This window comes from Lygodium microphyllum, chromosome 11 (genome assembly GCF_053477565.2).
Source record: "Lygodium microphyllum isolate KBCC chromosome 11, Lygodium_microphyllum_v1.1.10, whole genome shotgun sequence".
In the NCBI taxonomy this organism is placed as follows: domain Eukaryota; kingdom Viridiplantae; phylum Streptophyta; class Polypodiopsida; order Schizaeales; family Lygodiaceae; genus Lygodium; species Lygodium microphyllum.
In genome coordinates, this window is record NC_141145.1 from 82,109,707 (window position 1) to 82,126,430 (window position 16,724).

Here is a 16,724-nt window from a genome sequence, read left to right on the forward strand (position 1 = left end):
TTAATGTGCACATGGGTGATTCCACAGTGGGTGATTTCGCAAAATACATATTTAAATCAATGGAAGTTTATAAGCTTAGAGTGCACTCGTATTAAATTAAGGTTAGGATAGAGTTCCAACCTATTTATTTATTTTGTAGCCGAAGAGTGTTAGGTTTTTACTTTTTTTTATTTAATTTTATTATTTTCTAAATGCTACAATTGATGTGTAGAGCAGGCAACAGTGGCGTTGGAATGCACTGGGCGATAGTATGTACTCAAATTACCTAGAAGAAATTATCACTTTTTATGGGCACGCATCTTATCATTAAAGGCGTGGCACTGATATTTATTTAGGCGCCCTTATTTATTGAAGTGCTTGACAAATATTTATTATTTTTTATGCACATGGGAGCTTGATTTAAATATTTAATTATTGGACATTGTATTTGGACACATCCCAACTCTTGGGGCGCCCAACCGCTGTCGAAGGGTTTCGAAAGCAATGTCGCAACTTCAGAAGTCCTTGATAAATTTCAAGATAGAAGATCCATCATGTGAATAATCCTATTATCCAATTTTCCACACAGCAACAAGTTCTGGACGACTCTGTTTCATGGTTGTGGGTGTACGTTCAAGAAAGAATTATGAATGGTTTTTGCAGAATACAACAGCAAGCTTCTGGAAACCCCTTTTTCCTATTGCAACAAAAATTGCTCCATGTAAGCAATCATATCTAAACTTTATTGGGCCTCCATACAAATCAATTGGCGTTGTAAGTAGGTCACATGTCACTGCACTACTGATATGATGGTGCCATGCTGATGTGGCACAGTCTTGGACAACATTTTATTTTGCATTCCATTAAAAAAAGGAAGAGTAGCACCCTGTTTTAGGATGCCGTTAAAAGCTGAAAGATTTCATTTCCACATTTAAGATGTAAAATCAACAGTCCAGCTTGGTTGCAGGCATCCATTGCTTTCCTGTTTGTAGTTGCTGTAGTTGCTATACTCTCCCTCCCCCCCCTTGGAAACAGTAGTCCAAGTTTTTGTTCTCCAGAACATAAATTATGATGGCTGTAAAGCCCCAATCCTTGCGCTTCGAGCCTCTCCAAGTCCTCTAATGTCAAGTATGCGCAGGCGCGTCAGTTTCTGTCGATGCCTTCTATGCCTACGATAATTTTTCCTCCACTTCTTTTTGAAAATGATAACTTTGGCATCCAAAAGCTGCTCTTCAACCACTGCATGAACAACAGCCTTTGGTACAACAGGCCTTCCTATGCTTGTTTGTGCCTTTGAGCCTAGTAACAAGACCTTCAGTAAACATAGCTTGTCGTTCACATCAACATGATTCAGCTTTTCTGTGTAGATATAATCTCCAGGTGAGATCTTGAATTGATGAGAATCAGCCTGCACGTTTGCAAAAGCCTTAGGTGCCCTGTAAGGCGGGATTTCTTCAGGTTTGACGCGCCCAACAATCTTCAGGATCAACTTCAATAAGTTGTTTCACCCAAACCATAGGAATCAAGGATAACCATATGTGTCGATCAAAACTTTTACCCCAAACAAGCCACTGCAAAACCACTGTAGTAGCTGGAGTAAGCGATTTGATTGTCTGCATAAAGGAAACTGGAATGTATCTCAAGCTCACATTGCCAAGGACTATGTTGATACAAAATACAAAGGACATGGGAAAAATGCGGCGCCAACGATTTGGTACCCAATCTCCGCAGCTTGCTTAATCTCCTTGGCACTGAGAGGCTCCCGGTCAGTTCCTCAATCCTCTCCCGATTAGCATCGCTTTTATTCCTTATTCCTTCCTTCCTCCGTAAATCTCCTTCGAAATTGCAGAGAGTCACCCGTGATTGCGATTCCCCTCCTTTCTAAAGTTGCAGAATTCCTCCTCAAGATGAGAACATAGAGAATCGATATCATACTCTACATAGCAGAAAGGGCATGAAAACTCAAAATGCACAATCTCTTCGCTTGCAAGGTCATCCAAACTCAGAGGACAATCTATGTGGGCAGACTGCAGAGATCCTTTCCCCCCCCCCCCCCGATTCGTTCCGTAGCTCCCCTGTTCTTCTCATTCCCTATTACTTCTTCCTTTTTCGTTCATCTCCCGTCGATCCTTTCCAATGCTTTCTTCCTTCCTGTCCTTGAACTGCCGAATCTTCCTTGCCTTTTTTGAATCTGCTTTTTCCCTCCCTTGTTTTTAGCCACCCTTTTCTTTCCCTTTTGACAGGATTAGTGGCCCTTTTCTTCTCCCATACACACGCAGATTGAACCCATCAAAAAGCAGCCTCCATCTTTAGCAATTATAAATGGAGAGTGACAAGGATAGCACAATCTCCAATCAAAGGTTGGCATAGCATGTACACAACTTGCCCCTTCAAGGCAGATTAAACAGTGCTCTACTGCCACCTGAAATAGCACTATTACTTGTCTTGGGGGGGGAGGGTCCACCAAAGCAATCAAGACGATGAGGCCTATAGAAGCCGAAACATGCTACTACTATGCGTATCCGTCTCGGTGAAGTGGGCAAAACAAACACCAGCAACAACAATGTGCACCGAAAAACCCCACCTCGCACGCACAATCTCACCAACTATATGTGCTGATGATGCCTTCCATTTGATTTCAAAGGGCAAGTACTCCAAAAAGGAGCACCTAAATTGTCGTCTCACTCGCATACCAGAAAGGGCCATTGACACCATACTCCCATGTAACATTAGAGCTTTGCAAAATAGTAGCTGCCCAAGTCCACTGTGATACAATGACACTCGCAATCAAGCCTGTCTTGATGCTCCTACCAGCTGTATTGCACCATTCTGAGGTGTGCTAAACATCAGCAAGCTCTCACATTTGGCAAACATATCCACCAATGTACTTCGACTTGCATCTCTTGGAATTAGTTTAGTACTTCCTCACAAAGCCCATAATCGGCATATCTTGAAATAAGTGTAGCCCATGAGATTGCATCTCGAGTTACCAGACTACCAAAAACTCCCTATTCTTCTCCGTCTTCAGCATAGAATAAAAGAGCAAACATAACAACTAAGTATGTACAAAGTATCAAATCACACGCACAACTTTTGGGTGGTTTTCACACCTCGAATGCGCAGCAATACGACATCCACCCCCTCTAATCTTGCGCATCCTCCGGATGGGCCAACTACCCATGATCGTTATCATCAAGATCCACAAACAGATCAATCTCTTCATTATGCATTTCCAGTAGATCAACAAGATTACCTGTCATATCATCTGTCTCTTCCATTGGAGTTTCTTCTCGTTGCTCTTCTCTTGAAAATTCTTCCAATGCATAATCCTCATCATCTCTTTTCTTGAAAATCTTGATTCTTTTTCCAGCAATAGGCACTCTAAGCACTGTCCCATCCAATTCTGTCAGCTCATATGTTGCATTATCAAAGACATGTCTGACTATGTATGGCCCAAACCATCTTTTCACCATCTTGCGAAGTGCAGTATGCTGATTTTCAAGGTTGCTATCAAAGACCAATACCCAATCTCCCTCTTCTATTGCTCTAGGCCGCAAGTGATGCCTGCTGTCAAACTTGTCCTTATTTCTTAGTCTAGCAACCTTCAACCTGTCAATAGCTAGCTGAATATCCTCTGGTCTTCTCTCCAACTGTCAAATCCGAAGAGCTAAGAGCTCCTCTCTCGTCAAATCCTCCTGCCATGGTAAAACTGACCAAGTCAAAGCACAAGTCTCAGTCGGCATAACCGGTTTCTAACCATACATCAACTCTGCAGGCATATATCCTGTGGTAACACTATGAGTCATACAATCAGCCCACAAAGCAAATGGTAGAAGTCTCGGCCATTCTCCAATCCGTCCTCTGAATGCTTTGGCTAATGCTTTTACTATTGGCAGATGCCCTCTTTCACTCTTCCCATTTCCCTCTGGATTATATGCTGTAGTTAGAGCCAACTTGATTCCTAGTTGAGAGAAAAACTCCCTAGCTTCATCTGCATCCAATTCACCACGATTCGCAGTGATCTTACCCACACAACCATATCTGCAAAAAATTTCCTCCAATAAGAACTTACACACTGCACTAGTGGTCTTCGTTCTCAAAGATCTGCCCTCAACATGATTGGTAAGATCCTCTCTAGCCAAAAAAATGTACCTCATCTGCCATAGACCCATAGGCATGGTAACCAAATCAACTACCCACTTATAATGAATGCATAGCAGATAGGTCGGATGAAGCTCATCTCGATGACGCACTACTGAATACATCTGGCAGTCTCTGCAAGTCTCAACAAAGTGAGAAACATCTCTATACATGCCTTTCCACCAATATTTCTCCTTGATTTTCTCATAAGTAGCCCACACTCCTCTATGACCAGCCCAAGGACTCTCATGAAACTCCCTCATCACCTGTAATTGTGTCTCTCTATCGCAAACAACCCGCAAAGGTAATCCGCCTCTTTTCTTCGGATGCTTCCAAAGAAATCCGTCCTTGAGAAAATAACCATAGGCTTTCCTTCTGATCTTCTTGAACTCTTCATCTGTCCATTCATCTCTTTTGCTTAGTGTACTAAGGTACCTGCCAATCTGCAACCATTCTCCAAAATAGAGTTCTTCTATGAAAGCCACAATATCATAGACATGACAAACATGATCAACCATAGTAGCTGAAATTTCTGCATCATCCTCTTCTGCAAGTAGAGTCTCCTCATCATCATATCTGGCTCTAGACAACATATCTGCCACACTGGATTATCCTTCCCTGCTATGTGTTTAAATTTTGGATTTAATAACTTGATGTATGCAATCCATCTCAGTATGGCTATATCCGGAGTAGAGCAACTCGTGATCATACCAATCAATGGCAAGCAATCTGTCTCTACCACAGCTGAAGCTCCAATAAAGTACTCCTTGTCACATTTGAGAGCCGTAACAATCCCCAGTAGTTCCCTCTTGATTTGCGGATATCTCCTCTGTCTCTCATTTAGGACTTTCGCGCCAAACGGAATAGCATACCTATTTCCATCTGCATCATCTTGACCCACAGCCCAACCTATTCCAATTGGACTAGTGTCAACTATCAATACAATATGCCTTTCACAATTATAATCCACTTTCCTGAGAATAGGAGCATTCTGCAATAACTTCTTCAATTTTCGCATGGCTCTAGTGTGGCTCTCATCCCAATAGAATTTTTGCCCCTTTCGAAGCAGCTGATACAAACAATCTGCTATGTGTGCAAAATGAGGTATCCAAATCATATAAAACACACAAGCTCCAATGAATCTCCGTACCTCTGAAGTGGTAGAACAATAATCCGCAATCTTGCCTATAGCATTCACCTTATCAGGTGAGGGTTTTCTGCCATAATATCCACACATATGTCCAACAATGACAACCTCATTCACTCCAAAAACAGATTTTTGCCCTGAAAGTGTCAAGTTCACTTCTTCTAACCTGGTCAAAATCTTCTCACATGCTGAAATATGATCAGCCACAAAGTATCTACATCCCTGCTCATTTAAAATCTCATTCTTCTCTTCTTCTGCACACCCCTTAATGGGCACATCATCCAAGAAAGGCATGGTAAGCTGAGGTATGTAATCACGAAGGACCTTATGCATGGCATTCATCATATGCGCAACAGAATTAGTGGCACCTTGAGGCAAGGTACACATCTTGACAAGCCCAATAGGAGTTCTCATGGTGGTTATGTCCCTGCTTTCCAAAGCCAGCTGAAACTGATCATATCCTGAATACAAATCACCTAAAGAATAGATGGCACGTCCAGCAAATGCCTCTGCAAACTCATCCACAACTGGACCTATACCAACATTCCTGATAGTAACTCTGTTCATCATTGGCTGCATGTCCTGAATAAATCGGAGAGTACCATTCTTCTTTGGAACTGTAAACCACCTGTTTGAGTATGGTGTAGATGAAGGCTCAAGGATTCCCATCCTGATTTTCTCATTCAATAAATCAATTAGCTTTGGCAAGTGTGCTTTAGGCACTGGAATAGGTCGGAGATTCCATGGGATATGAGGAATAGTAAAAATGACCATAGGAGCAACAATATCAGGATTCACACATCCAATCTCATGCGGGAAAAAAGCAAATCCCCTTCCATGACGCTCAAGCATCTCCTGAAAGCATTGCTTCTCTATGGGTAGCAAGAAATCACCATTTCCAATTTTCAATTCAGCAAGAGTCTCTGCTGAAAATTTATGTCCAATATGCTCCGGATTCCTCAAAATTTGCTGTTTAGCAGCCCTCTCTATTTGCTGATCACTGTCAGGTGGAAGCAGTACAGCAACCGGCTTCACCTTCTTATCCACAGTTTTGTATTTCGTGTCAACCCTGGCTTCATTATGCTCTTCTGCATTACATAAATCTTGCTGTAAATCAGCAATTCTGCACTCCAATGGCTGAATATCCTCAGCCCTCTGCTCTATGGACTGCATAGGAACAGCCCCAAACTCTGAATGCTGAAATATTTCAGCAATAAACTCTATTGGCTGAAAATTTTCAGCCCTCTGTATCTCTGAAAGCTTATCATAACCAGCTGGAAACTCTGTTTGCTGAATTTCTTCAGCACTCAACACTCTTTGCTGAGTTACCTCAGCCTCTGACTCAATCTGTGACACAAAATCTGCAATTTCATGAAACATGTCCAGGGACTGCACTAATACATTACTGTGACAATTCTGCATATCAGTTTTCAGCATATCTCCCATCTCTGTCATCGTATCTGCACAAATCACACTGTTATACATCCCATCTATGTGCTTATCATCCTCCAAAATTCCTGCATTTTTCAAATTTTTCTCCTTCCTGCATATATACTGCCTGGCAGCTCTAGGCAACCTAGAAGTCTTCTGATAACTCATCGAACGGTTTGCTAAAATCCCAACAAAATCGGAGGAGAAAACACTACTGCCAGGAGGCGAGAACTCCAATCTCCTCTGCTCTGTACCACCGTCGTCTCACGAAACGGCGGTACCTAATGAAAACCCGAATCCCTCACAGTGGGCAAAGGTGCATCTCTGAGAGTATCCCTGTTTCTAACATGGTTCACACATACAGTCATAAACTGAACTGCTCTCATGACATCTTTACTACGAATCCATGCATAAGCAGATCCATCATCCATGACCTTTGTTTCCATGCGCATCTCTGTGATGAATGGCTGACCAAGAATTATGGGATAAGAGCATGAATCCTGCACAAAGAAATGAAAATCCTCCTCTACATCACCAATAGAAACCCTGACACTAGGACAGGCAGCATACAAATCACTTGCAGTGTTATTGGCGGCTCTCATACGCCACCCATGCTCTACATCCATAGGCCATATGTTACTCTCATAAACTCCACGAACTATGAGATTAATCTCTGAACCATGATCCACCAATGCAACATAAGGCACCTGTTTCTCTCCAATCTTTACCATCGTCTCTGTAGTTGCCCTAGCCCAATGGCTCCGTGAAAAGTGACTACGCGGTATCATGACAGGCTCATCAATTTCAGCATAATGCATAGGCTGAACCCTCTTCTCTACCTGCGGAAAAACAGAAGCATTATCAACCATAACCTCATCCTCATCCTCATCCAACTCCCCAATCAAAACTCCCTGTGTATCAGTGGTAGACAATGCATGTCTTTTCCTCTTCAAGACCTCCTGAAACTGATCCTGAAACTCTCTTTTTGAGATGCCCAAAATCTCAGAAATAGTGAAAGTCACCTCACTGCCAAGTATCTTATCATTAAAGATTTTCTTCATGTCTGTAGATGTCTCAATATCGGACATCAATCTGAACCCTGGCTGCTTTCTCTCTCTAGGCTCTTGCCTCTTTTCTCTCTTTTGAGCATCCTCCATCTATCGATCTGGCCCTGATCGTGAAGTCCTGCAGTAGGTGGAGTAACAAACTCACCCCCTCTAGTCTTCTTAGCTGCACTTGGATTTTCTTCATCCCTCTTACGCTTCTCCTCAACAAGTACATCTGCACCATGAGACTTAGCCAAATAAGCATAAATAGAATACCTGTCAACAGGCGAGTCCCAACCTGTCTCTGATCTGATGCTAGAGCCTGCACTAGTCAAAACAGTTTGCTGAATTTTCCCCTTGTTTGCAGTCTCCATAGCATAAGTCCATAGCGCTGACTGAGTCTCTGATCCCTTCTCAATCTGGACTCCATATGCAGAAGCATCACCTCTAGCTGTCACATAAGAAGTACGCGCAGCCATGTCATCCACTAACTTCTTCATTCCACCTTTACCAAAGTTGGTAGCAAGTGGAGCTCCTGTCTCAGTCAACCAAATCTTACCATCTTGCCCCCAATATACCACATTCTTCCTCCTTGCATCCTGAAAAGATTCACAATCCCTGCAATGCTGATGGTCCGTACTATCACACCAAATACATCTCTGATCTCTCCTAAGTGCACTAGGAGCACTCCTAGGTGTAGTAGGAGCACTAGAAGAAGTAGTAGGCGCAGTCGAAGCAAATTGCTCCTTCAACTTTCCCACCAACTCCGCTTTGACTGACTCCAATGTCAAATCTGTTATGCCTTTGATTATGTCATCAAGAGAAGTAGGCACCGATGGAGCGGATGGTTTTGAGAAGAAATAACAGGGATAGAAGCAGGCATAGGAGCTGATGATGGTCTAGGTGTCATGGAACCATTCTGTAGGCGAGTCTTCCATATCCTCCTCTTGGTCAAAGTCGAGACTGCATCCTGAGCATCCTGCCAATTAGTTTTAAGACCCATAGGCTTCGTGCGATCCTCAAGAAGCTCACCCAATTCTTCTTGAAGAGCAGGATCAGCAGCTTGCAAGAAAAGCTCAACTTTTTCAACATCCAATGCTCTTTGTTCAATGGCATCAAGCTGACTATACCTCTCCTCAAATTCTCGAATCAACTTCGAAACAGCCAGACCTTTGTTTGGCATGTAGACCCACTCTCGGAATGACCGCCGAGTAGCCATACCAAAGTCCTCAAGGAAATATTCTTCTTTCAGGGCCTTCTTAAAATCTTGCCAATGTGTATTTTGAATAAAAAGATCAGTCACTTTTGCCCTCAAAGCGGGTGTGACAAGACGAAGGAAGTACTTACTCATAAGTCCAGCTGGAACTCCAAAAAACCCCATCTTGATCTCATATGTCTTCAAATATGCTGAAACATTACGCCCGTCAAATAGCTTCTTCTCATTCTCAACTGCTTCAATAGCCTTAGTCGTGCTGTTTGCATTCTCCTGCTCCGAATAGAGTTGCCTTTGCTGTGACAACTGCTGTTGATGCAATTGTTGCTGCTGCTGCATATACAATTGTGTCTGCTGATTTTGGAGCTGCATATACATGGACATATTCTGTAAAATCTGCTTTAGATCCTCTGTTGAAGTACTTGACGCAGCAGTCATTGATGGAGCTGAAGTAGACGCAGCTGGAGTTGTAGAAGAGGCTCAAATAGAGGCTGAAGTATCTCCCATCCTGAAATTTCTGCGACGCTTTCACGTCGGGTTCACCAAAGATGTCGAAGGGTTTCGAAAGCAATGTCGCAACTTCAGAAGTCCTTGATAAATTTCAAGATAGAAGATCCATCATGTGAATAATCCTATTATCCAATTTTCCACACAGCAACAAGTTCTGGACGACTCTGTTTTATGGTTGTGGGTGTACGTTCAAGAAAGAATTATGAATGGTTTTTGCAGAATACAATAGCAAGCTTCTGGAAACCCCTTTTTCCTATTGCAACAAAAATTGCTCCATGTAAGCAATCATATCTAAACTTTATTGGGCCTCCATACAAATCAATTGGCGTTGTAAGTAGGTCACATGTCACTGCACTACTGATATGATGGTGCCATGCTGATGTGGCACAGTCTTGGACAGCATTTTATTTTGCATTCCATAAAAAAAAGAAAGAGCAGCACCCTGTTTTAGGATGCTGTTAAAAGCTGAAAGATTTCCTTTCCACATTTAAGATGTAAAATCAACAGTCGAGCTTGGTTGCAGGCATCCATTGCTTTCCTATTTGTAGTTGATGTAGTTGCTATACTCTCCCTCCCCCCCCTTGGAAACAGTAGTCCAAGTTTTTGTTCTCCAGAACATAAATTATGATGGCTGTAAAGCCCCAATCCTTGCGCTTCGAGCCTCTCCAAGTCCTCTAATGTCAAGTATGCACAGTCGGGTCAGTTTCTGTCGATGCCTTCTATGCCTACGATAATTTTTCCTCCACTTCTTTTTGAAAATGATAACTTTGGCATCCAAAAGCTGCTCTTCAACCACTGCATGAACAACCGCCTTTGGTACAACAGGCCTTCCTATGCTTGTTTGTGCCTTTGAGCCTAGTAACAAGACCTTCAGTAAACATAGCTTGTCGTTCACATCAACATGCTTCAGCTTTTCTGTGTAGATATAATCTCCAGGTGAGATCTTGAATTGATGAGACTCAACCTGCACGTTTGCAAAAGCCTTAGGTGCCCTGTAAGGAGGGATTTCTTCAGGTTTGACGTGCCCAACGATCTTCAGGATCAACTTCAATAAGCTGTTTCACCCAAACCATAGGAATCAAGGATAACCATATGCGTCGATCAAAACTTTTACCCCAAACAAGCCACTGCAAAACCACTGTAGTAGCTGGAGTAAGCGATTTGATTGTCTGCATAAAGGAAATTGGAATGTATCTCAAGCTCACATTGCCAAGGACTATGTTGATACAGAATACAAAGGACATGGGAAAAATGCGGCGCCAACGATTTGGTACCCAATCTCCGCAGCTTGCTTAATCTCCTTGGCACTGAGAGGCTCCCGGTCAGTTCCTCAATCCTCTCCCGATTAGCATCGCTTTTACTCCTTATTCCTTCCTTCCTCCGTAAATCTCCTTCGAAATTGCAGAGAGTCGCCCCTGATTGCGATTCCCCTCCTTTCGAAAGTTGCAGAATTCCTCCTCAAGATGAGAACAGAGAGAACCGATATCATACTCTACATAGCAGAAAGGGCATGAAAACTCAAAATGCACAATCTCTTCGCTTGCAAGGTCATCCAGACTCAGAGGACAATCTATGTGGGCAGACTGCAGAGATCCTTTCCCCCCCCCCCCCCCGATTCGTTCCGTAGCTCCCCTGTTCTTCTCATTCCCTATTACTTCTTCCTTTTTCGTTCATCTCCCGTCGATCCTTTCCAATGCTTTCTTCCTTCCTGTCCTTGAACTGCCGAATCTTCCTTGCCTTTTTTGAATCTACTTTTTCCCTCCCTTGTTTTTAGCCACCCTTTTCTTTCCCTTTTGACAGGATTAGTGGCCCTTTTCTTCTCCCATACACACGTAGATTGAACCCATCAAAAAGCAGCCTCCATCTTTAGCAATTATAAATGGAGAGTGACAAGGATAGCACAATCTCCAATCAAAGGTTGGCATAGCATGTACACAACTTGCCCCTTCAAGGCAGATTAAACAGTGCTGTACTGCCACCTGAAATAGCACTATTACTTGTCTTGGGGAGGGAGGGTCCACCAAAGCAATCAAGACGATGAGGCCTATAGAAGCTGAGACATGCTACTACTATGCGTATCCGTCTCGGTGAAGTGGGCAAAACAAACACCAGCAACAACAATGTGCACCGAAAAACCCCACCTCACACGCACAATCTCACCAACTGTATGTGCTGATGATGCCTTCCATTTGATTTCAATGGCAAGTACTCCAAAAAGGAGCACCTGAATTGTCGTCTCACTCGCATACCAGAAAGGGCCATTGACACCATACTCCCATGTAACATTAGAGCTTTGCAAAATAGTAGCTGCCCAAGTCCACTGTGATACAATGACACTCGCAATCAAGCCTGTCTTGATGCTCCTACCAGCTGTATTGCACCATTCTGAGGTGTGCTAAACATCAAGCAAGCTCTCACATTTGGCAAACATATCCACCAATGTACTTCAACTTGCATCTCTTGGAATTAGTTTAGTACTTCCTCACAAAGCCCATAATCGGCATATCTTGAAATAAGTGTAGCCCATGAGATTGCATCTCGAGTTACCAGTCTACCAAAAACTCCCTGTTCTTCTCCGTCTTCAGCATAGAATAAAAGAGCAAACATAACAAATAAGTATGTACAAAGTATCAAATCACACGCACAACTTTTGGGTGGTTTTCACACCTCGAATGCGCAGCAATACGACACCGCTTTATTCTTCATTTGGACAAAAGTAAACACAAAAGTTAAAGCATGCTAATTGTAAAATTGGGCTATTTTTGAGCTTTGAGATGAATAAATTTATAAATACATGCCTTGTGAAGCGCTCACACAAGGCATGGAGAGAGATTGTTCTTAATTTGTCTCTTTTCTTCATGTCGTGCAAATCTATCTTCTTGTTTTATGAGCTTTAGTAGAGTTCTTTTGTTCTTTGGGACCTTTTGATACTCGCTACATACGTATCCAACATCCAATTTGCGAACCAATGGTATCAAAGAGAAGCTAATGATCAAGGGCTTCCAATCGCTTACCATCTCATGCGAAGGTAAATCTCTTGGAATGAATGGGCTCTACAGTGATGAACCGTAAATACCAGTGTGTTCCTGGCTGTGAAGAACCCCCTATTGTGCTGTTGGATCGCGAAGGACCACTCTTTGGCGACGAAGGACCGCTTCCAAAGCTCCTTTATCAAGACATTTTTTTTCCCTCAGAGAAGTAGAGACTTTCATTAGTCAATTGGATTATAAAGATTAATAAGCTTTATTAAAAAATCTTAACTCCTAAAAATTCCAACATCTATGGTGGCAGTATGTTTCCAACAATGTTAAATCCGTCAACGACGTCTATTTAGTCTGATTCGTTTCATTAAAATTCTTAAGCTTTTAATAAATCTTAATACTATTCTAAAGCTTCAAAAGCAATCTTTAAATTTCCTCCTTAGCAGATTTTCACACTGAGCTTACCTCGAACTACTCTCAAAAACTTTAGCAATCCCCTGTTCGTACCTGCACTTTGATAGAGGCAATTTCCAACAAGCAGATTGTTATACGTAGTCTACACGGATGAAGTATTCATTGGAAAAAAACCTTCATCAATTATTGAACCTGAAAAAAAAGAAAGATCGTAAAAAGGTATATTAAAATAAAAAAAAAAGCAAGCATTGTAAACCCAACCTTGACCTACGCTCATCCCTCTAACAAGATTTCGAGTGTGTGAGGTTGTTTGGAATTTTGCAGGGTGTCCGATCAAACCATGGAAGATTTTATGGCCAAAGATGATTTACCGAAACCAATGATGGAGCAAAATTGGACCTAATTATGGTGCAACTTCAAGAGGAACAAAGAGTATGTCAAACTTTGCAAGCTGAACTGGCTACTCTTCAACGATCCACTGTCGATCAAGATGGACCGCAACTCGAAGATGTTATACGACATACGATCGATGTGACACTCAAAGCACAATCTATTAGAAAAGAAGCCAAGATATGTAAAATAAATTTCAAATTCCATACTTTTAATGGGCTACGTGACATAAAAACTATTCTCGCTTTTATCAGTCAGTTTGATGATTATTTTCATGAAGAATGGTATGTTGAAAAAGAAAAACTCAAATGTGTCACCAACCATTTAGTGGACAAAGCATCGTTATGGTGGACTATTGTCCACAAGAGTATTGATTGTCCTACTACTTGGGAGGTTTTTCAAAACAAAATTTTGCAGAATTTTCTTCCACCTCAATTCCATGAAAAAGCAATCAAACTGTGGGATCTTCTGCAAACATAGAGATCATGAGCCTAGTTTGCAATACACTGAACATTTCTGGAATGTCTTATTGCAACTTTGAATGCTTGAAGATGTACCTGAGGCGATCCACAAGCGCAAGTATATGCCTGGTTTGCTTGGTCACTTCTATGTGAAGGTGAACATGTTCAAGCCAACGACTCTAGAGGATGCGATTTCTTTAGCCCATGATGCTGAAGACAAAATTCGTGGATGAGAGAAGCGACCGCAACAATTTCCAACTAACGGTAACCTCGATACAAAAGCAATTCAATTCTAACTTTTGAAGATTCAATCAAAATCACTTTGTTCCTTCTTCTTTCCATAAACCTTGGACACGGCCTCTTCCTTTACCAACAAACACAAATCCAAATCCTAAGTCATCTTTCCAACCAAATCCCAACATACAAACTTCTAGCCATTACCAATACTGTTTTCAAAGCCAAGCCTATAGTTTGCTACAAGTGCCACCAACTTGGACACCTAATCCCTGGTTCTCAACCACCATGTAAAACACCTTATAGACACAATCAAATTGGATAGAAAGAAATCCAAGCCCAAGTTGAAGAATTGTTAACTTGAGGACTCATTTTCCTTTTGTTGCACCTGTCCTATTAGTCAAGAAGAAAAATAATACCTATAGAATGTGCATTAACTATCATGCCCTAAACAAGATCACTGTCAAGAATAGATATTTGATCCCTAGGGTAGACGACCTCATAGATAAACTACAAGGGGCCACAACATTTAACAAAATCGATCTCAAATCTGGATATCATCAAGTACGATTGGATACACTTGATATTTTCAAAACTGTATTTAGAACTCAATTTGGTCATGATTATGAATTCCTTGTTATGCCTTTCGATTTAACTAATGCACAAGCTACATTTAGTTGTATGATGAATTGTATATTTTTGAAGCATCAGCATTGTGTAATTCTTTTCTTTGATGACATATTAGTTTTGAGTAAGAATGAGAATAAGCATTATGAACATTTATCTTTGGTTTTCAAATTATTGAAAGAGAATCAATTATGTGCTAACCTTGAAAAGAGTAAATTTTTCCAAACCTACATTGAATACTTAGGACATATAGTTTCTTTTGATGGTATTCAAGTTGATCCTAAAAAGATAGAAGCAAGTTTGAATTGGCTCATTCCTAGAAATTTGCATGATTTACGTTCTTTCTTAGGTCTTGCTAGATTTTATAGAAAATTTGTGAGAAATTTTTAATTGCTTGCATTACCTTTGACAAAATTATTAAAGAAATGTATTATATATCATTAGTCTGATAATTAGCAAAAGTTTTTTGATTTACTGAAACATGCTTTAACCCATGCCCCTATTTTGCAATTACCTCACTTTAACATACCATTCTTTTTAGTAGTCACTGATGCTAGTGGATCAGGAATAAGAGGTGTCCTTATGCAAGATTCACATCCCATAGCTTATTCTAGCTACAAACTTAAACCTTCTGAACTCAAGTATTCTACCTATGATAAGGAATTGTTAGTTGTAGTACAAGATTTACGTCAATGGAAACACTATTTAATGGGATCTGAATTCATAATCAAAGCTGACCAACAAAGTATCAAACATCTTCTTAGTCAGCCACAAATGTCTGAGCGTCATATAAAATGGGTTGCTTTTATTCAAGGTTTTCATCCACTTATCCAATATTAGCTCGAAAAAGAGAATGTTGTTGTCGATGCCTTAAGTAGAAGACCAACTATCCATAATATCTCCATTATATCTTTTGATCCCCTTATCCCTATTAAAGATATCTATGACCAAGACCCTACTTTTAAAGTTGATTGGAATAAATTAGTTGATAATAACTAGATTATTATTGATTCATTGTCTTATTCTAATGGATTTATGTTTTATGAGAAAAGATTGTGTGTCACTATTCCATTTAGATCATTTGTGTTGCATGAAATTCATTGTCCCCCATATCAAGGCCATAGAGGTATTATTTCTACTTTAGAACATTGGTTGAAGATTTTTATTGCCCACAAATGGAATATGATGTTTCTAACTTTGTATCTAAATGTTTAATTTGTGAAAGAGTTAAGCGACACCATGGTAAGCAATATGGTTTGTTAATGCCTTTGCCAATTCTTGAACGACCATGGGAACATATTTCAATGGATTTTATAACTGGTTTGCATAATACCCAAGCTAATCATGATATGATTTGGACCATTATAGATCGATCTAGCAAGCAAGCATATTTCATTCCATGCAAGAAAACATTAACTACATCTCAAGTTGCATAATTTTTTTTGAAGAGTGTTTTCACTAACCATGGTTTGCCAAAAGTTATTATTTCAGATCATGATTCTAGATTCTGTAATAATTTTTGAACTACTTTGTTTGCTAATTTAGGTACTAAGATTGTTTTTTCATCTGCATTTCATCGTGAAACTAATGGGCAAACATAAGCTATTAACAATACAATTCTAGATCTTTTGTGTGCATACACAATTTCAAAACCACAAGCATGGGATACACACTTGCATTCACTTCAATTTACATACAATAATACACCACTTACAGATACACAAAAAGCACATTTTGAAATCATTTATGAACATAGATTACCTACACCTATTACATCATTATCAAACAAAGTTAAAGCTCCTGATGATATTGCCAACATGCATGCTACTGTTTTTGCTGAAGTTAAAGACATGATTGCGAAAGCTTAGAAATCATACATGAAACAAGCTAACAAGAGAAGAAAAGACATGAGTTTCAAAGTTGATGATTATGTTTGGTTACACATTGCAAAGTGAAGATTGCAAAGTGTTGAGATACACCTTGTTGTTAAGTTAGCCCCTAGATTTTATGGACCTTTCAAAATCATTCACAAAATCAATGTCAATGCATTTAAATTAGAACTACCCCAATACTAGAAAATTAATAATACTTTTCATATCAGTTTACGACCTTTTAGAGGCCAATTACCTATTCACCCTGTCTATGAAAACC

General features: G+C 40.5%; 1 protein-coding gene across 1 annotated transcript; it reads right to left on the bottom strand.

The window, feature by feature from the left end:
- Positions 1–1,045: 1,045 nt before the first annotated feature.
- LOC148029020 (uncharacterized) lies at positions 1,046–11,728 on the bottom strand. The gene is made up of 4 exons (XM_087688519.1): positions 11,691–11,728; positions 10,196–10,521; positions 1,688–1,752; positions 1,046–1,468 (listed from the first exon to the last, which is right to left on the bottom strand). The coding sequence occupies exons 1-4, from the start codon at positions 11,726–11,728 to the stop codon at positions 1,046–1,048; spliced, it is 852 nt and encodes a 283-aa protein (XP_087544645.1).
- Between the last annotated feature and the right edge of the window lie 4,996 nt (positions 11,729–16,724).

Coding starts and splice junctions, on each gene's coding strand:
- LOC148029020 (XM_087688519.1), bottom strand. CDS start 11,728: ATGGCCCTTTCTGGTATGCGAGTGAGACGACAATTCAG. Junction 10,522..11,690: donor CGAGTGAGACGACAATTCAG/GTGCTCCTTTTT, acceptor TGGGTGAAACAG/CTTATTGAAGTTGATCCTGA. Junction 1,753..10,195: donor GAAGTGGAGGAAAAATTATC/GTAGGCATAGAA, acceptor GAGAGGATTGAG/GAACTGACCGGGAGCCTCTC.